This window comes from Somniosus microcephalus, chromosome 7 (genome assembly GCF_052327205.1).
Source record: "Somniosus microcephalus isolate GS21.2 chromosome 7, FLI_Smic_1.0, whole genome shotgun sequence".
NCBI classification, from domain to species: domain Eukaryota; kingdom Metazoa; phylum Chordata; class Chondrichthyes; order Squaliformes; family Somniosidae; genus Somniosus; species Somniosus microcephalus.
Window position 1 is genome coordinate 26,172,074 of NC_140993.1, and position 21,944 is coordinate 26,194,017.

The 21,944-nt window shown below is 44.2% G+C and overlaps 1 protein-coding gene across 1 annotated transcript in view; it reads right to left on the minus strand.

Moving 5' to 3' along the window:
• rnmt (RNA (guanine-7-) methyltransferase) overlaps nucleotides 1-21,726 on the minus strand; it is a 31,848-nt gene extending 10,122 nt beyond the window's left edge. Inside the window, exons 1-5 of the mRNA XM_085992298.1 lie at nucleotides 21,442-21,726; nucleotides 10,282-10,417; nucleotides 7,350-7,475; nucleotides 5,583-5,698; nucleotides 2,120-2,301 (exon numbers count right to left, since the gene is read on the minus strand). Coding sequence (XP_085848424.1) covers nucleotides 2,120-2,301; nucleotides 5,583-5,698; nucleotides 7,350-7,475; nucleotides 10,282-10,417; nucleotides 21,442-21,576 — 695 coding nt within the window. The 5' untranslated portion in view covers nucleotides 21,577-21,726. The remainder of the gene's footprint in view (nucleotides 1-2,119; nucleotides 2,302-5,582; nucleotides 5,699-7,349; nucleotides 7,476-10,281; nucleotides 10,418-21,441) is intronic.
• Nucleotides 21,727-21,944: the final 218 nt, after the last annotated feature.

Sequence of the window (21,944 nt, forward strand, 5' to 3'; positions counted from 1 at the left end):
TTGAAAACTAGAAACATCTGCTGCTGGGGCGGGAAAACAAATCTAAATTTTGAGAGATCAAGTGGGCAAGCACTTGGAAAGTATGATTTGTGGAAGGAGTCAAGATGGGTTCAGGTAAGGGTGCTCAGATCTAACCTGCTAGAGGATTCTTTCTGAAGGCATCACCGACATGATAAACAAGATTCCATGTCAGCAATTAATGGGCAAGGTAAGGAGTCCAGGATTGAGACACAAAATGTAGTGCTCGACGGAAAACTGACTGAAGGACAGGAAAATGGGAGGTAGACATAATAGCAAACTTTTCAGGTTGGCGAAGGTTATACGTAGGCTCCACTGAGATCAGTCTCGGGACCCAAGCTACCTTTAAAAATACAGCACCAACTTGGATGGAGTAGCAGAAGCAAGATCTCAAAATTGGTGGATATAAAAATAGGAAGTAGGGCTAATAATGATGAGCCAAATTGGAGCAAGATTAAGATTTTGCAAATAACTTGGCACATGCAATTAAACGTGTCAAATAAATGTTCCTTTCAGTCATTTTCAGGATATGAACATCGCTGGCACAGATGGCCTTTCTTGCCCATCCCTAGTTGACTTTGAGTAAATGGTGGTGGGCCTTCTTTGAACCTCTACAGTCCGTCTGGCGAAGGTACTCCCACAGTGCTGTTAGGTAGGGAGCTTCAGGATGTTTAACCACCAATGAGAGTCCAAGTCAGGGTGGTGTGCGACTTGGAGGGGAACGTGAAGGGGATGGTGTTCCCATGCACCTGCTGCCCCCGTGACGTCTAGGTGGTTGAGGTCACTGGTTTGCTGAAGAAATTTTGGCAAGTTGCTGCAGTGCCTCTTGTAGATAGTACACAGTTACAGCTACAGCGAAGGGAGTAGATGTTTGGGCAAGTGCATGGGGTGCCAATCAAGCTGACTGCTTGGTCCTGGATGTTGTGGAGCTTCTGGAGTGCTATTGCAGCTGCAAGCAAGAGTGTACTCCATCACACTCCTGTAAGTGGTGGAGAAGCTTTGGGGAGTCAGGAGGTGAACCACTCGCCACAGAATACTCAGCCTCTAATATGGGAACAATGAACCAAGGCGGCGAATTCAGTACATGGAATCAGGAAAGTTATCAGAGGGTTAGAGTTGGGAAATCTCTGAACCCATCAGAACAGTGCTTGGATGCAGTGTAAGAGACAAACAAGATGCTGGATTGTATTAGCAGAGGAATCAAGTACAAGTCAAAACACATAGTGATTAAACAAGGCACTTGTCACACCCCACCTGAAACCTTCAGATCACCTAATCGGAGAAAGGATAGTACGATAGGAGGCAGGTACAGAGGTGAGCAACAAAAGACGTTTCTGGTAATGCAATTTCAATGAGGAAAGGGCGAGGTAGTTGGGCTTGTTTTCTTTGGGAAAGAAGTAATTTCAAGGTGATATAATTAAAGTGTTCATGGTTATGAACTAAACTATTCAAAAAAACATGCGTTACCCACAGTGAAATATTAAAATACCAATGGACACAAGTTAAAAATTAGCTAGAAGGGAAGCAAAGCATAATTTCTTCACTCAAAAAGGAGATTTGATCGAGGTGTTTAACATCATGAAGGGTTTAGATAGAGTAAATAAAGAGAAACTGCTTCCAATGGATGAAGGGTCGATAACGAGGGGGCACAGATTTATGGTGATTGACAAAAGAACCAGAGGTGACATGAGGAAAAACTTTAACGCAACGAGTGGTTAGGATTTGGAATGCGCTGCCTGATAGGGTGGTGGAAACAGATTCAATAGTAGCCTGCAAAAGGGAATTGGATAAATACTTGCAGGAGAAAAACTTGGAGGGATATGGGGAAAAAGCGGGGGAGTGGGACTAAATGGATTGCTCTCCAAAAGAGCCGGCACGGACTTGAAGGACCGAGTGGCCTCCTCCTGTGCTATTCTATGATTCTATAAAAGGTACAGCTGTGGAATAGAAGCTGTTGAAGCAGACTGTGTAAATAAGTTAGACACACAACTGAAGTTTGGGTTGCGCCATTCATTCTTCTCGCCGTCGTGTTCCTCCCACACCCATGTTGCAATATTTGGCAAGGACAAAATGATTTGCACCACGATAAATTCAGACTCACACAAGCTCAAAAGCATTTGGTGTCGTGCCAATGAAGTACCCTCCAGGGCGCAAACGATCACAGGCGTTCTTCAGCATGGTGTCTGCCTGCTCCATTGTCTCAAAGGAATAGTGGTAGACAAACTGACAGCTGCAGATATCAAAGATGACATCAGGATCCTTGTATTTCTCAGTCAGTAACTCCTAGAAAAAAAAAAGTACAGCAAAAGCATTTACATTAAACATACCTCTAGACTGAAACCAAACCGTAGCCAAACAGCACGCGAAGAACGTAGGTTAATCATAAAAATATATTGTTCTTAAACGTCACTTCTTTGCCAAGTTCCTCTTTTGAGTAACTTTCCAGTTACATTGCGCCACACATCACTATCTTTAGTCAGTCTTTTCTTAAAAACTAAATGTGCATTTTTCCACCTTACCCCTGGTCAGGTCAAATCATAACCAAATTTCCAACTTCCTTTAAATGGACAACATTTAGGAAGGATGTCAAGGCCTTGGAGCAGGTGCAGACAGGATTTACTAGAATGGTACCAGTGTCAGTTACATGGGGAGACTGGAGATGCTGGGGTTGCTCTCCTTGGAGCAGGTGCACAGGATTTACTAGAATGGTACCAGTATCAGTTACATGGGGAGACTGGAGAAGCTGGGGTTGCTCTCCTTGGAGCAGGTGCAGACAGGATTTACTAGAATGGTACCAGTGTCAGTTACATGGGGAGACTGGAGAGGCTGGGGTTGTTCTCCTTGGAGCAGGTGCAGACAGGATTTACTAGAATGGTACCAGTGTCAGTTACATGGGGAGACTGGAGATGCTGGGGTTGCTCTCCTTGGAGCAGAGAAGGTTAAGGGGAGATTTGATAGAGGGGTTCAAAATCATCAAGGGTTTTGAATAAAGAGAAATAAAGGTAAATAAAGAGAAACTGGTTTCCAGTGGCAGAAGAGCCAGTATCCAGAAAACACAGATTGAAGGTGATTTGGGACCAGAGGCAACACAAGGAAAAACAAAAAATGTACACAGCGAGTTATGATCTGGAACGCGCTGCCTGAAAGGGTGCTGGAAGCAGATTCAATAGTGACTTTCAAAAAGGAATTGGATAAATACTTAAAGGGGAAAAATTTGCAGGGCTAAGGGGATAGAGCAGGGGAGTGAGTGGGACTAATTGGAGAGCTCTTTCAAAGAGCCGGCACAGGCACGATGGGCCAAATGGCCTCCTTCTGTGCTGGATCATTATATGATTGTAACAATCAAAGATATGTATAAAGTTTTTTTCTTTAGTTAAAAATTGGTTTTGCTACAGTCATAACTATTGGTCTCTACCACACAAGGCAGTTGAGGCCAATTCATTAAATATATTCAAGAAGGAGTTAGATATATTTCTGAAGGCTAAAGGGATCAAGGGATATGGGGAGAAAGCAGGGACAGGGTACTGAATTTGGATGATCAGCCATGATCTCATTAAATGGTGGAACAGGCTCGAGGGGCCGAATGGTCTACTCCTGCTCCTATCTTCTATGTTTCTATGTAATTAATTCACAGAGTTTCACAGCCTAGTTAGATAGCTCACCCTCTCCACCCAGATCTAGTCTCCCTCAATCTCCAGGTGAGGAAGAATGTGATGCTGTGGCAGGTGCAACTAACTTGACTTCCTTAGATGAAAGCTAAATGTGTTTGATGACATAGATTATACACATTTGAGTGAAGGGTTGCACACATTTACTTAGCTGTCAAAGTAAAATTGAGATTCTGACCAACTTCTGTACTGCAGACGATAGCAAAATACTGCAGATGTTGGAAATCCGAAATTCGAGGAACTCGAGGAACAGCACCTCATCTTCCGATTAGGCACTCTGCAGCCTTCCGGTCTCAATATTGAGTTCAACAATTTCAGATCATAACCTCGGCCCCTATTTCATTTTCACTTATATTTTTCCACTCCTTTCCTTTCCTTTCCCCCCCCCCCTTTCCTTTTGTTTCTCTCTCACACCTGGCAGCTATCTTTTACCCTGCCAGTACACTTTACACCTAATCACAGCCTATTACCATCTCGTCTAGCTTCTAATCTCTTTTACTTCTTTTGGTTCTTTTATTCTTTTGTCCGATCGCAGCCCTGCCTTCGATCTAGTTCCTTTTCTCTCCAGTTTTGAAGAAGGGTCAAACCCGAAACGTCAACTCAAATTTCTCTCCACGGATGTTGCCTGACTTGCTGAGTTTTTCCAGCATTTTCTGTTGTTATTTCTGTACTGCAGAGGTCTTTTGGAACCATAGAGGTTTACAGCACAGAAGCAGGCCATTCAGCTCATCGTGCTTATACCAGCTCTTTGCAAGAGGAATCCAAAACTAATCCCAGTGCCCTGCCCTGTATCTGCCTCCTGTCATTATAAACTAGCACATGATCAAAATTACTGAGAGGTCCGTATACAGTTTACTCCTTTCAATTTAAAGTTGTTTAATTATTGCAAGGGAGTTGGAGTACAAGAGTAAGGAAGTCTTGCTGCAATTGTACAGGGCTTTGGTGAGACCACACTGTGTACAGTTTTGGTCTTCGTACCAAAGGAAGGATATACTTGCCTTAGGAGGCAGTGCAACAAAGGTTCACTGGATCAATTCCTGAATTGAGAGGGCTGTCCTACAAGGAGAGATTGAGTAGACTAGGCTTATATTCTCTAAAGTTTAGAAGAATGAGAGGTGATCTCATTGAAACATATAAAATTCTTAAGGGGCTAGATGCGGAGAGACTGTTTTTCCCTGGCTGGAGAGTCTAGGACTAGGGGATCACAGTCTCAGAATAAGGAGTCAACCATTTTAGACTGAGATAAGGAGAAATTTCTTCACTCAGAGGGTTGAATCTTTGGAATACTCTACCCCAGAGGGCTGTGAATCCTCAGTCGTTGAGTATATTCAAGGCAGAGATCGATATGGGGATCGGGCAGGAGCTGGAGTTGAGGTCGAAGATCAGCCATGACCTTATTGAATGGCGGAGCAGGCTCGAGGGGCCGTCTGGCCCACTCTTGCTCCTATTTCAAATGTTATGTTCACATCTGCGAATCCAACTTCGCAGTTTAGCTTAATTCAAGTTATTGGATAAAGCACTAGAAGTAAAGTAAGTGTGAATCAGAAGCATAAATTGGCATTTATAAAAACAAAAAAAAAAGAGAGTTATGGGTCACCAGTAATCTGATTACGAAAAAAAACAATGGATTATCTAAACAAAACTTTGATTCTTCTAGAGTATTTGATTGTAGAGTCATTACTGCCAAATGAAAAAAGGGGGCAATTTTACAGCAACATTATACTTCAACAAGCATTCCATTGTACTTGTTACATATGGCAAATAAATCTAATCTGAATCTGAATGTTTTTGAAACATCTACGTTTATTAAGATTTCCGTAAGATGTAAAAATGTATTATGGTGGATTATGGAACTAAAGCAGATCAACAGATATTCCTAAACTTGAAGCATTTTACCTTGGTGCAGTCCGCTCTTACAAACTCTGCAGCAAAAAGATGTTCGCTAGGATAACGTCTGCTTTTCATGTCATCATATCGCTGAATGCATTGTTCCACAGAAACATCAGCAATATCTGTTGGAGGGGAAAGGGTGAAAGAGAGTTCATGGAAATTAAGCATAAATATACAATTTGTGAATGTTGTACTTCATTATCATACAACACCCCTCTCTCCAAATTCCTCAGTAAATTCAGTGCCAGAGACAGCACCTCTCAGACAATAGACCAATGCCCAGTCCAGACTGATAGGGCAATGGGCAAATCCTGAAGCTAATTTAGGATGAGGCAATACTGAACACAAAAAAGGATGCCTCCTTTGCAAGACACTCACGAAGCTCGACATCATCCAGGACAAAGCAGCCCGCTTGATTGGCACCCCATCCACCACGTTAAACATTCACTCCCTCCACCACTGGCATACTGTGGCTGCAGTGTGTACCATCTACAAGATGCACTGCAGCAACTCGCCAAGGCTTCTTCGGCAGCACCTCCCAAACCCACGACCTCTACTGCCTAGAAGGACATGGGCAGCAGGCGCATGGGAACACCACCACCTCCAAGTTCCCCTCCAAGTCACACACCATCCTGACTTAGAAATATATCGCCGTTCCTTCATCGTCGCTGGGTCAAAATCCTGGAACTCCCTCCCTAACAGCACTGTGGGAGTACCTTCACCACACGGACTACAGCGGTTCAAGAAGGCAGCTCACCGCCACCTTCTCAGGGGCAATTAGGGATGGGCAATAAATGCTGGCTTTGCCAGCGACGCCCACATCCCGTGAATGAATACATTTTTTTAAAAACCCTATGAAAATCTTATTTAACAATTTAAATGCTAAAACAGATGCCTTAGAGGTCTAGAAAGACAAAACAAGCTCCATTACACAAAGAGGTTAATGAATGCAGGAAGAAATGTATTGAATTGAGTGGTCAGAATTGTTCTCAACTGGAGGATACTGGCTTAAAAGGACCTAAAAACCAAAATGATGAGGGAGCACAGTGAAAGTGGAAAGTCATTATTCGGTAATCAAATCAATTGAACTATATGCTAATTCAACTTCACTGGACTTAGTAAGTGCCCAACAGTTCTCGTCATTTAAAGCTCGGGTGCTGATGACTTGGCTTAACACAAATAGCAAAAGCACGTTTAGTTAGTTCTTTGTGACCATTTTTTTTTCTTAGAAAGGATTAACAATGGTAAATTTAAATCACTATACAGGAAACTTTCGTTTAAACGGAGGTTAAATATCCGGAATGCTCTATCCACTGGCAAAATTCAGGAGTCGGTTCAGGTAACTTTTTTTACTTTTAGTTGCTTTTTTTCTCCATTTGGGGCTCTGCAAGCGTCTAGCTGATGCTGTTGCTTAGCTACAGAGACGCTTGCAAGCTGCGCCGACTGTTTTGAAGCTGTTGCTCTGAGCTCCGTATGTTTTAACATTAGCGCTCGTTTCTCCGGCAGTGTTGATCGACCGGCACCAGCACGGTCCCGTCAGTGCCGGATACCAGAAAGTTTCCTGTAGTTAGAATTTGGATGTTACTCAAGTCTTAAAATTAAGTTATATTTAATTAAATTTATTTTAAAAATCTTCAACGTCAATTCATGCGCCAACTCAAAAGATAAAAGCAAAAGCGCACGATCCAAATATTTTGTAAACTGCCGGGTTCCGGACCAATTTCCAAAACGGAGCAAGTTTCTTCTCTCGCCTCTCCCCCTCAAATTACTTACCAACACAAACCATCTTGTGAATTTGTCCTTTTTTCCACTTCAGCAAATCACCGCCTTTCCCACAACCGAGGTCCAAGACAGAGATGTCGTGCCTGTTCTTCTGCTTCACCTTTTCAAGGTACTCCCCTGCAATAAAAAGCAAGATGCTTGCAATTTACTTCAAAATTCCTTGGCCTTCGTAGGCTCCCTTTTATCAACGATTAGCCTTGGTTTTTTTTTTAACCTGCAGGCCAAAGGGGTCTGCAAAGTGCCGTGAAATGACAGCAGAAAATGTTAGACAGGCACAGCAGGAATTTTCAAAAGGCCTTTGATAAAGTCCCACATAAGAGGTTAGTGTGCAAAATTAAAGCACATGGGATTGGGGGCAATATACTGGCATGGATTGAAAAGTGGTCAACAGACAGGTAACAGAGAGTAGGAATAAATGGGTCTTTTTCGGGGTGGCAGGCGGTGACTAGTGGGGTACCGCAGGGATCAGTGCTCGGGCCCCAGCTATTCACAATATATATCAATGATTTGGATGAGGGAACCAAATGTAATATTCCCAAGTTTGCTGACAAAACTAAACTAGGTGGTATTGAGAGTTGATTTAGACAAGTTGAGAGAGTGGGCAAATACATGGCAGATGCAGTATAACATGGATAAATGTGAAGTTATCCACTTCAGTAGGAAAAACAGAATGGTAGCATATTATTTAAATGGCGATAAGATTGGGAAATGCTGACGTACAAAGGGACCTGGGTGTCCTTGTAGATCAGTCACTGAAAGCAAACATGCAGGTGTAACAAGCAGTTAGGAAGGTAAATGGTACGTTGGCCTTCGTTGCAAGAGGATTTGAGTACAGGAGCAAGGATGTCTTACTACAGTTGTACAGGGCCTTGGTGAGACCACACCTGGAGAACTGTGCGTAGTTTTGGTCTCCTTACCTAAGAAAGGATATACTTGCCATAGAGGGAGTGCAGTGAAGGTTCACCAGACTGATTCCTGGGATGGGAGGACTGTTGTATGAGGAGAGATTGGGTCAACTAGGCCTGTGTTCACTAGAGTTCAGAAGAATGAGAGGGGATCTCATTGAAACGTATAAAATTCTGACAGGGCTAGACAGACTGGATGCAGGGAGGATGTTTCCCCTGGCTGGGGGTTCTAGAACGAGGGGTCACAGTCTCAGGATACGGGGTAGGACATTTAAGACTGAGATGAGGAGAAATTTCTTCACTCAGAGGGTGGTGAACCTGTGGAATACTCTACCACAGAGGCTGTGGTGACCAAGTCACTGACTATATTTAAGAAGGAGATAAGATAGATTTCTAGACACAAAAGGCATCAAGGGGTATGGGGAGAGAGCAGGAATAGGGCATTGAGATAGAGGATCAGCCATGATTATACTGAATGGCGGAGCAGGCTCAAAGGGCCTATTTTTCTATGCTTCTATGAAGCCGGATTTACATTTTAGCTCTAACCTGTGATCTTGTTCGAATGAATAATCACATCTAAACTACTAGACCCATTTCTCTTTCAGATGCTTGCCTTCCTACTGTATCCTGCAAATCCATTGGCAGGATAGGCGCACCAACGTCAGTGTTCTCGCTCAGGCCAACATCGAAGCTCTGACCACGCTCGATCAGCTCCAATGGACTGGCCACATTGTCCGCATACCCGATACGAGACTCCCAAAATAAGCGCTCTACTCGGAGCTCCGACACGGCAAGAGAGCCCCAGGTGGTCAGAGGAAGCGCTTCAAGGACACCCTCAATGCCTCCTTGAAAAAGTGCAACATACCCACCGACATCTGGGAATCCCTGGCCCAAGACCGCACAAAGTGGAGAAGAAGCATCCGGGAAAGCGCCGAACACCTCAAGTCTCTTTGCCGGGAGCAAGCGGAAGCCAAACGCAAGAACCCCACCCACCCGCCCCTTCAACCACCGTCTGCCCCACCTGTGACAGAGATTGTAGGTCCCGCATTGGACTCAGCAGTCACCTGAGAACTCATTTTTAGTGTGGAAGCAAGTCATCCTCGGTTCCGAGGGACTGCCTAAGAAGCACATTTTAATTTCAGATTTCTAGTATTTTCTAGTCTATGGTATAAAATGATCCACTTGATGACAACTTTACACACAACATATTTTAGATCAATACAAATCACTCAAACTTGCAGCAATTACACGACAATGACCAAGTCTTCAGTGACACAACAAATCCCCTTCCAATACCACCACCATACCCGAGGAACAAAATCGTCCCCATTTCCATAGTGCACATGATTGCGGAAAAAAATACATAATGGATACACAGCAGTAAATTCCAAGCAATCTGTGTTCAGGTGATGGAAATCAACTGGTTGATCTTCAGTCTCATGATTTAGGGTGTCTTCTGAACTCTGCCCAGTAATCACCGAGATATGCGTGTAAAACCGAATGTAAGTACTGTAACTTGGCCCAATTCAGGGTTTCAGTTATTGAGTGTTAACATGATAGCCCATGATTAGGATACTCGCTGGTGAAGCGCAGATTTGGCAGTCTATTCCAACATACTCAGCTTATGCGTATTTTATTTTAAGCGCCCGGCAGATTAGTTGCACATCGACATCGGAGTTTCAAACTCGAGCTGGACATAAAAGATCCCACGGCGCCATTTTGAAAAAGAGCAGAGATGTCCTGGCCTCGGTGGCCTGGTCAATATTTATCCCTGAACCAACACCTAAAACAGATTATCTGGTCATTACCACACTGCTGTTTGTGGGAGCTTGCTGTGCGCAAATTGGCTACTGTGTTTCCTACATTGCAACAGTGACTACACTTCAAAAAGTACCTCACTGGTTGTAAAGCACTTTGGGATGTCCTCAGGTTGTGAAAGGCACTATATAAATGCAAGTTTTCTTTTTTTTCCCCTGGAGGTAGAAATGCAGGCAGTATAAATCAGATTCCAAACATACCAATAAGGACACTCTTGATCCAGTTGTTGAAGTTGCGCAAGTGAAAGATACGACTCTGACTGCGAACCGCCAATCCGCATTCTTGAAGCTCATTATAGTGCGCAGCCACTTTACTGCAGTGTCCTTCATCTATTTTCTGATTTAAAAAAAAGCAAAAAATAAAAAAGTTTTTAAAAATACAAAAATATGCTTTGCATAATTGTTGGCAGATCATACATAACATGAAAAGATTGTGACATGGTTAGAGAAATTAAACAGCAAAAGGAGTATTTTTTTTTAAACCATAAATCAGTTTTTATCAGTAGATTTAGAGAATATTTTTTCAAAACCAACCATATGGTCAACATTCCCATCAGTACAAGACTACCAATGACAGGAATCCAACATCTAACAGGACTAGACAGACTAGATGCAGGAAGGATGTTCCCGATGGTCGGGGAGTCCAGAGCCAGGGGTCACAGTCTAAGGATAAGGGGTAAGCCATTTGGGACAGAGATGAGGAGGAATTTCTTCACCCAGAGAGTGGTGAACCTGTGGAATTCTCTACCACAGAAGGTCGTTGAGGCCAATTCATTAAATATATTCAAAAAGGAGTCGGATATATTTCTTGAGGCTAAAGGGATCAAGGGATATGGGGAGAAGGCAGGGACAGGGTACTGAATTTGGATGATCCGCCATTTAATGAGATCATGGCTGAGCAGGCTCGAGGGGCCAAATGGACTACTCCTGCTCCTACCTTTTATGTTTCTATCAGACATAGTGTTCTCCTAAAGTGCACAACAGTACAGGAAGCATGCACTATCGTTGGAGGTGTGGCGTCTCAAAGGTGTTAATGTACCACTGACAGAGACTAAAGTCAAGATGTCCCCACATCCATTCCTGGCCATCATCGGTCTATGCTGCTTTTCCAGATTAATTCCCGAGTGCTGTGTGGAACTCCAGTCAGTGTTGATTTTAGCCAATAATGTATTGAACGGAGGGTTTCAAAAGAAAATTTAAGCAAAATCCTGATTTTAATTATTCTTTTTATTTTCAGAACAGGAACCTATTACATCATGTGTATCTGAAAAAAAAATCTTAAGTTATCTGCGCCAAGATGCCCGCATAGGTTTTGAAATCTTTCTGCAACTCATTTTAGTGAGACGTAATAATCCATGTAGATTCTTATTTTGCATAAAATAGGGGGGGTTTTTTGCATGTCAGCAGATGCAGTCGATGACATTACTGTTATAAGACTTTTGGCAGCCAATCTTCTCGTCATCACGCTCTCCATTTAACTCAGCCCATGAACAAATCAGATTGCCGTTTCTAGCCAATGAAGCTCATCGCCTGCATACTATCCTGTCCTTTGGGGGGTTGGGGCGGTGCTTTCAACTGAAGCCGCCATGCAGCTGATGTAGAATTGCTGCCATACGTTTTAATTGCTTGAAAATGTTCAAAATAGAATGCTATTTCAAAAGGATAAATAAGCAAGGAAACCCAGTACATCCAGAGCAAGGAAGTTATGCTAGAACTGTATAAAACACTAGTTAGGCCACAGCTAGAGTACTGCGCACCATTCTGGTCACCACACTACAGGAAAGATGTTATTGCACTGGAGATTTACGAGGATGTTGCCAGGACTGGAGAATTTTAGCTATGAGGAAAGATTGGATAGGCTGGGGTTGTTTTCTTTGGAACAGAGGAGGCTGAGGGGAGATTTAATTGAGGTGTATAAAATTAAGTGGGGCCTAGATAGAGTGAATAGGAAGGACCTATTTCCCTTAGCAGAGTGGTCAATAACCAGGGGCACAGATTTAAAGTAATTGGTGGAAGGATTAGAGGGAAGTTGAGGAGAAAATTTTTCACCCAGAGGGTGGTGGGGATCTGGAACTCACTGCCTGAAAGGGTGGTAGAGGCAGAAACCCTCATCACATTTAAAAAGTACAGGAAACTCTCGTTTAAACGGCACCTAACTATCCGGAATTCTCTATTAACCGACAAAATTCTCACTCTGAAAACAACACCTCAATAACCGGCAATGTTGCCGAGTCCGAGTCTCCCGCGGTGGCCGAGTTAGTCAGTGGGGGTAGTTCTCCAAACTGCCACTACTCTGCTTCTTGGCACTGTCAGAAGTCAGAACACCTCAATACCCCTGTAACAGGAGTCTGTCTCTCCCGCGCTGCTGGTAGTCTCTTCTGATCCGTCATTTTACAGGGGTACTGTGTGTCTTCAACACAGATACCATCATCACACGTGAGGACACCACCCACCAGGTACATACTCATGTGACTCGGCCAACGTTGTCTACCTCATACGTTGTAGGAAAGGATGCCCCGGAGCATGGTACATCGGCGAGACCATGCAGACACTGCGACAACGGATGAACGGACACCGCGCAACAATCACCAGGCAGGAGTGTTCCCTCCCAGTCGAGGAACACTTCAGGAGTCAAGGACATTCAGCCTCCGATCTTCAGGTAAGCATTCTCCAAGGCGGCCTTCGAGACACACTTTTCTGGACCGATGGGCATTATGTGACATTCTGGACATTTTACATGCAATAGCACCCTCTAGTGGCGGTTATTGTGTTAACAGTTTGTATGCTGGAAAGGTCATCTGTTCCTTTCTTCCTGTGTGAGGTCATTTGACCTTTGTTCCTTTCTTCCTGTGTGAGGTCATTTGACCTTCCTACCTTTCTTCCTGTTGACCCCAGGAAGCAGTTTTGCCAGGAAGAACCTGACTTGAGTAATGGAGAATTTGCTATGAGAGGTTCCATTACAATCCAGTGTAATCTGACTTCATATGTTAGGCCAAGCGCAATATCTGTCAGTATCTTTAGGTCTTAGCATAATAGCAATGTTGTCAGAGTAATATTTTGATAATACTATGTTTATAAAAGGTTAATTAATATTTAATAGTTATAGAAGTTAGTTCAAATGTTAGTTATACAATTAGTCTATTCTACTGTTGTAAATATGTTTATATCTTGTGTAATATCGAATGTGTAGTACTCAGTTTATGTACAAAACATACTTTGTCTTTGTTTACAGTTTCACAAATTTGTTCAAGTAAAAGCTTCAAAACAGCAAACGGCTTCAGGAAGAATTATTTTGAATGAGTGTTTAACTTGCTGGATAGCTAGATAGGAGCACGTCTAGCGCGGCCAGTACACACACGACAACGCAAAATCGTAGAGCAGAAACTGATAGCCATGTTCCGCACTCATGAGGACGGCCTCAACCGGGATTTGGGTTCATGTCACGCTACATGTAACCCCACCTGACGTAGGGTCACCCAAACTTGAGTCGTCGTTGGCTTGTTCTCTCTACACAGATGCGGCCGAACCGGCTGTGATTTCCAGCAAAAAAAATGTTTTTTTGTCTGTTTTTTGTTTTTCATACAGACCCCAGCATCTGCAACATTTGACCCCTTGTGACCCCACCTCATTGTTCTTTGATGTAATGTTTTCCTGACTACCTGTTTGGACACCATTCACACCTTTGATTGCTGTGATTATCTCTCTGCCGAGGTGTGATAAAGGGCAGTTAGAAAGATTACCTGCAATCATCTGGCATTATTCTCTGACTATATAAGCTGTGTCTTTATGCATCTCTCCACTTCACCTGACGAAGGAGCAGCGCTCCGAAAGCTAGTGATTTCAAATAAAACTGTTGGACTATAACCTGGTGTTGTGTGACTTCTTACATTTGTCCCACGCTGCTGGCAGTCATTGCATTGCATTACCCTCAACTGGCATTACTGTACTTAATCAAGCATCTTCCACCATCCATTTAACACAACATTCTGTAGGCGAGTACCCAATTACTGTATACTGCACCTTTCTTGATTTGTTTATTTTTCTTTGTTATAAATAGCCTCGGTAGATAACCCTCTTCCTCATCCGGAATTTTTGATCAACCGGCAACACGCCGATCCCATCGAGTTTCCTGTACTTGGATATGCACTTGAAGTGCCATAACACAGGGCTACGGACCAAAAACCGGAAAGTGGGATTAGGCTAGATAGCTTTTTTTTGGCCAGCACGGACATGATGGGCCGAATGGCCTCCTTTTGTGCTAGAAATTTCTATGATTCTATGATCCAATCTCATTATGGATGAATACATCTCCCAGTGAACTCTCCATACCCAGTTTCAGGCTATATTTCATTCCAGGCTATATTTCATTCCAATCAGATACAATTACAACTTAGAGGTCCATAATGAAAATAAGACACTGTGACTCAATCTTTTCCTTTAGTTAAACCTAAATAAAGGCAAGGATATTCTCTTTGTTAATACAAAGGAAGAATGCAACAAAATACATGAAGATGTTAATAAACTTGCAGAATCGGCATATTATTGGCAAGTTAATTTCAATACAGACAAGTGTAAGGTGGTTCATTTTGGTAGGAAGGATAAGGAGGCCACATACTGCTTGGATACCAAGAGTCTAAATGGGGTAGATACACAAATTACTAAAAGTAGCAACACAGGTTAATAAGGCCGTAACAAAACAAAACCAAGCACTGGGGTCATTTCTAGAGGGTAGTATTGAAAAGCAAGGAAGTCATGTTAAACTCGTATAAAACATTAGTTAGATCACACTTGGGAGTACTGTGCACAGTTCTGGTCTCCATATTATAAAAAAGGAGAAAGTGCAAAAAAAGATTCCCAAGGACGACACCAGAACTGAGAGGTTATAACCATCATGAAAGATTGAACAGCCTGGGGCTCTTTTCTCTGGAAAAGATAAGGCTGAGGGGTGACCCGATAGAAGTCTTTAAGAGGATGAAAGGGTTTGATAGGGTGGATGTGGAGAAAACGTTGCCACTTGTGGGGGAGACCAAAACTAGGGGCCATAAATATAAGATTGTAACTAATAAATCCAATAGGGAAGTCAGGACAAACTTCTTTACCCAAAGAGTGATAAAGAGTAGAACGTGCTACCACAAGGATTAGTTGAGGCAAATAGCATAGATACCTTTAAGGGGAAACTAGATAAGTGCACGAGGGGGAAAGGAATAGATGCATACGCTGATAGGGTTAGATGATGAAGAGGGGTGGGAGGAGGCTCGTGTGGAGCATAAACTTAGTTCATTAAACATAGGCCAGTTGGGCCCGTTTCTGTGCTGTATACTTGATGTAACTCTATGGCTCAGAATTAGTGGTCAGCGGCGAAGCTTACCTCAAAGAAAGCTGTCCACAAAGCTCTTGCGAACTCTGTAGCAAAAACTTTAGCTTTCACGACCTTAATTTGATTGTGGCGCTGTCAAAAGGGGATCCCCAGTGTACATAAGCAGCGATGTCATCAAGCTGCCTAAGCAGCCAATCACATTTAAGAATTCTCAGACAGCAAACCAGGAAATAAAAAGCACCGATTATCATTTCACTTTTTAAAAATTTTACAGAGAGCGAAATAAAGATTGGGACATACACATGGGGTTAAGGTAGAAGCTGAAATATAAACTAACTTCAAAAAAATATTAAAACATTTTAACATCTAGTAATTTATCATAATGGAGAAATTTGACATTCCACAAATAAAATTAGTTTTTCAGAGCCAGGATGGTTGTCCAGCGGGCAATGTGCTGTTAAAACCCCAGTTACGCCTCAGTGAACAAAGCTTAACTTTTTGGGGGGTGTTTAACTGCGTAGTTAGAGCAGAAAAGTTTTCATCAGTTCAGGTGATTTCACAGATTGCTGGCTCTGGAGTTCCACAGCGCAGCCTGTGGCGGAGCAGGGGAACGACTGACCGCAACATCAAGATTTCGACGCTTAGCTGCGCATGCGCTAAATCCTTAAGTTGCTGTCAGTTTCAGAGGGGTAATGACGACGAATGCTGACAGTTCGCCGTCATTACAACCGCAAAATCCAGGCCTATGTATTCTGCCCACATACAAATATAAAAGAGACTGTACATCTATACCAAGACACACATTATTTGTAATTAAGCGTGCAAAACCTACTTCATTTTTCACAATAGACTTGCGTGTCGAAACAACAGTTTAAAATTAAATATCACAAGGGGCTGGGGTGGAGTTCGGTTTAATCTTCATGACCTGCTACTACATGAATCTATCCCAAACAATAACAATGACAACCTCTGCTGACTTGTGAATCCAACATTAAGTGAGTACAGGCAGTCTTAAGCCGGTTTCTAGTGATCATAATTTGGAAACAAGTCAGTAACCTTATTCAAAGAAGCCATCTGAATAGTTGCAATGGAAAGTTGAGAGGTTTGCACTGTACAGCAGGGTTGCTTTTGAGGTCGTGATTAAGACATTACTGGAGAAAGAACAGAGTACAGGAAACTCTCGATTTACCGGCACCTAAATAACCGGAAATCTCTGTTAACCGGCAAAATTCAGGAGTAGGTTCAGGTAAGTTTTACTTCATATTTGTGGCCGTTCCTGGATCTGTGGCTGTGTAACCGGGGTTCCTGCACCTGTTACTAAGCAACAGGGATGCCTGGATCTTGTGGCCGGGGTTCCTGCACCTGTTGCTAAGCAACAGGGAAGCCTGGATCTGTTGCTGTGTACGGGGCTCTCGTACTTTTTACTATACCTCTCTGTAATCCAAACTTTTTGATAAACCGGCACCACGCCGGTCCGGTCGGTGCTGGATAAAAAAAAGTTTCCTGTACTTCATAGATGGCTGTCAAGATTCAGACACTAATGTGAAATTTGCCCAACACCATTGTGGCCGCACCATCGCCACAAGGACATCAGCAGCAGAGATGCCATGTTTGGCCTCAGCATCTCCAGGTTAAGGCAGTAAAACACAAGCCAAGATTGTAGCTCTTGATCACAATCCTACAATTTCTGCTCGCTCAGCTTTGATGGTTCCCCGAGCCAAACGGCTGTCTGACACTTACAGCCCAAACTCGAGAGAGGAAAAGACAACTGATGCAAGGCCACAGTGGGGAGAAGGGAAGAGAAGAAAGAGAAAGCGGTCAATTCAGCTGTAAACTAAACAACCCAATGTGTGCATTCAGGCGAGAGATGCACAAACGCGGTTTGTCAAAACCAGCTGTACTAATGAGTGTTAAAACATATGGTTTAGAAGCATAGAAATTTGCGGCACAGGAGGCCATTCAGCCCATCGCGTCTGTGCCGGCCGGCAAAGAGCTATCCAGCCTAATCCCACTTTCCAGCTCTTGGTCCGTAGCCCTGTAGGTTACGGCACTTCAAATCAAATCAAAATCAAATCAACTTTTATTGTCATTGTTAGTGCACAAGTGCAGTACAACGAAATGTAGGCTTGCGGCTCCCGAGAGTGTACATTTAGATTAAGACATTTAAACATTCAACATACATTTGGCTTGTAATACATTAACATAAACATAACCATAATAAAGTGCATTGGCAGATGTGCAGGCTTTAGAGTTTATTTGTGGAGTTCAGTAGGATGACAACCCTGGGAAAGAAGCTGTTCCTAAATCTGGTCGTACGGGTGCGAATGCATCTGTAGCGTCTCCCAGATGGCAGGAGAGCGAACAGACTGTGGCGGGTAAGGTCTTTGATGATGGACCGTGACCTCCGTAGACAGCGTTTCTGGTATATGTGGTCTATGGTCGGTAGCCGGGTGCCGGTAATGCGTTGGGCAGTTTTGACTACCCGCTGCAGGGCTTTCCGGTCATAGTAGCTACAGCTGCCAAACCATACTGTGATACAGTTTGTCAGGATGCTCTCTATTGTGCAGCGGTAAAAGTTAGAGAGGATCATATCCAAGTACATTCAAGGGCATAGCCAAGTACTTTTTAAATGTGATGAGGGTTTCTGCCTCTATCACCCTTTCAGGCAGTGAGTTCCAGACCCCCACCACCCTCTGGGTGAAAGAATTTCTCCTCAACTCCCCTCTAATCCTTCCACCAATTGCTTTTAAATCTGTGCCCTTGCTCTTGCACATCTTGCTGTATTTAATGTGGCATTGTCTGATAGGGTGGTAGAGGCAGAAACTCTCATCGCATTGAAAAAGTACTTGGATATGCACTTGAAGTGCTGTAACCTACAGGGCTACGGACCAAGAGCTGGGAAGTGGGATTAGACTGGAGAGCTCTTTTTCAGCCGGCGCAGACACGATGGGCCGAACGGCCTCCTTCTGTGCCATAAATTTCTATGATTCTAACCCTGGAGGGAGGTGTCTGGCCTTTGCCAAGTGTCACAGCCGGGATCAGGAATCACAAGTACGGGTAGGAACTTCAACCCCATCCATCACCTTACTTGAACCCCGATACAAACTGGGTCACCAGTCTATATCCCACTGTTCCTTATCCTAAGGGAGAGTTACTTTTTTTGACCAGAGCCAAAAGCTCACATCTGTAGAGTCAGTGGCTTTTTCAGTAGACTTCAGCATCACTATGACCTCGAATTAACAACAACAACACGCATTCAACCATTTATCAGTTCCTTTTCTCAGATGTTCTTATCCTCACTACAGTTTTACGATGCGGGCTATATGTGCAAGAAAACAAAAATCGGCAACTTTCTCCACTATAAAAGGGCACCAGAGGTTGCCGGGCATCGTCATTGTTTCAGATCTTCGATACCACTCAACAAGTTGTGGGGGGGGGGGGGGGGAGGAGAGCTGGGAGAGGATATGTGTAGTTAATAGGGATTTTTGTAGATGAATTAATAGTGTATCTGTATTCCTTCCTGACCTAAATCATTTATAAACTGATGGCACATCCCCCTAACCTTTATACACTGATGGCGTATCGCCCTAACCTTTATACACTGATGGCGTATCGCCCTAACCTTTTGTGGTAAACCACTGTTGTTAGTATTGTTGTTCACCACTGTTGTTAGTACTGTTGTTCACTCTTGCATATTGTTGTACTTGTCTGTGCATGCCTCAGCTGACTCCGCCCCTGGCTCCACCCTCATGGCTGGATATAAAGGTGGCTGCTCGGCAGCCCCCGGCCCTTTTGGATACCAGGCAACCACAAGAGGCATGCTCTGTTCTTTGGTAATAAAAGCCTGTCTGTTACTTTCTCAACTTCCAGTCTTTTGTAGCAATTGATAGTGCATCACCTTTATAAACTGACATTCTTGCGGTGATCCAAATCTCAGCTGCCCGTGTCCTAACTCGCACCAAGTTCCGTTCACCCATCACCCCTGTGCTCGCTGATCTACATTGGCTCCCGGTTAAGCAACGCCTCGATTCTAAAATTCTCATCCTCGTTTTCAAATCCATCCATGGTCTCCCCTCTGCCTATCTCTAATCTCCTCCAGCCCCACAACACCACCACCCCCACCCCCACCCAGAGATATCTGTGCTGCTCTAATTCTGTCCTCTTGAGCATCCCCGATTTTAATCGCTCCACCATTGGTGGCCGTGCCTTCAGCTGTCAAGGCCCTAAGCTCTGGAATTCCCTCCCAGAACCTCTCCTCCTTAAAACCTACCTCTTTGACCAAGTTTTTGGCCATCTATCCGAATAGCTCCTTATGTGGCTCAATGTCAAATTTTGTTTGATAACTACGTGAAGCGCCCTGGGTCGTTTTACTATGTTAAAGACGCTACATAAATAGAAGTTGTTGATGGTGCATCCCCTAACCTTTATAAACTGATAGCGCATCCCCTAATGTTTATAAGCTGATGGCGTATTTCCCTAATGTTTATAAATTGACGTTCTACCCAATGTAAACTTGGTCATCCAAAACTCAGCTGCCCATATCCTAACTCGCACTAAGTCCCATTCACCCATCACCCCTGTGCTCGTTGGCCTACACTGGCTCCCAGTTAAACAACGCCTCGATTTTAAAAAGCAAATTCTGGTTTTCAAATCCCTCCATGGCTTCACCCCTTCCTATCTCTAATCTCCTCCAGCCCCACAAACCACCACAGTCGCCACCCCGCCGCAATATCTGCGCTCCTCCAATTCTGGCCTCTTGAGTGTCCCAAATTTTAATCACGCCATCGCTGGCAGCCGTGCCTTCAGCTGCCAAGGCCCTAAGCTCTGGGATTCCCTCCCTAAAACGCTCCACTTCTTTAAGACACTCCTTAAAACCTACCTCTCCAGTACGAATAGCTCCTTACATGGCTCAGTGTCAAATTTTGTTGGACGACGCTCCTGTGAAGTGCCCTGGGACATTTTACTACGTTAAAGGCGCTATATAAATACAAGTTGTTGTGCTTGGCACATCCCCGTATATATTTATAAATTAATGCCGCAAGTTTGCAAAGCGGTAACTTGGTGCAAGAAAGACTACTTATATAGCACCTTTCACAACCACCAGACGTCTCGAAGTGCTTTACAGCCATGAAGTACTATTTGAAGCGCAATCACTGTTGTAATGTAGGAAACATCAATCTGCGCACAGCAAGCTCCAACAAACTGGAACGTGATACTGGCCAGATAATCTATTTTTTAGTGATGCCAATTGCGGGATAAATATTGAGGAATAAATGACTCCCCTGCTCGTCTTCAAAATAGTGCAGTGGGATTTTTTTTTTTACGTCCAGCAGACTGGGGGGGGGGGGGGTGCCTCAGTTTAGTGTCTCATCCGAAAGACAGCGCCTCCGACAGTGCAGCGCTCCCTCAGCACTGCACTGGGAGCGTCGGCCTAGATTTCTGCACTCAAGTCTCTTGGAGTGGGACTCGAACCCACAACCTTCTGACTCCACTGTGGCTCAGTGGGTAGCACTCTCGCCTCTGAGTCAGAAGGTTGTGGGTTCACAGTCCCACTCCAGAGACTTGAGCACAAAAATCTAGGCTGACACATCCAGCGCAGTGCTGAGGGAGTGCTGCACTGTCAGAGGTGCCGTCTTTCGGATGAGACGTTAAACCGAGGTCCCCGTCTGCTATCTCGGGTGGATGTAGAAGATCCCACGGGCACTATTTCGAAGAAGAGCTGGGGAGTTATCCAATATTTACCCCTCAAACATCACTAAAAGACAAGATTGCCTGGTCATTATCACACTGCTGTTTGTGGGCGCTTGCTGCGCGCAAATTGGCTGCCGCGTTTCCCACATTACAACAGTGACTCCACTTCAGAAAAAAGCACTTCATTGGCTGTGAAGCGCTTTGGGGCATCCGGTGGTCGTGAAAGGCGTTGTATAAATGCAAGAATGTCTTTATTTCAGAGACGAGAGGGTGTGCTACCCACCGGCAAGGGATGCAAAGTGCACTCCTTGGCGCCTGGGTGGGGTTCGCTGCTGCTACAGGCCCGGCCTTACCTGGTGCTTTCTCCCCTCCTCCTCCTCCTGCTGTTCTTCCTCCTCATGTTTGCGCTTCGCGGGGCGCCTCAGCCCGGCTCCGGGCGGCTCGCTGCCCCCGGAGGACTGGCGCTCCGGCCCCGCCGAGCTGCTCATCTTATCCTCCTCGCAAAAAAAAATGAATCTTCTCGCTTTATCGCCGCCGACTCGTTTTCTTCCTCTTTTAGTTGATATTTTTTTTGTTGCCGCTTCAAAAAGGCAGCCCAGTCCCACTTCCGGCTCGCAGCCGACCTCTAACCCTTTGCCTTCACTTTCCGGTTCATACGCGGCGCTGCGGTTGCCATGGAGATCGGCCTGCCTCTCTCCCCTGCCAAGGACAGGAGGGCGAAAGGACATCTCTCTCTGTTTAAAAAAAACAGTACTGGACTTGCATTTATATAGCACCTTTCACATCCTCAGGACGTCCCAAAGCGCTTTACAAGCGTCGAGGAAGTACCTTTTTAAAGGTGGCAGCCAATTTGCGC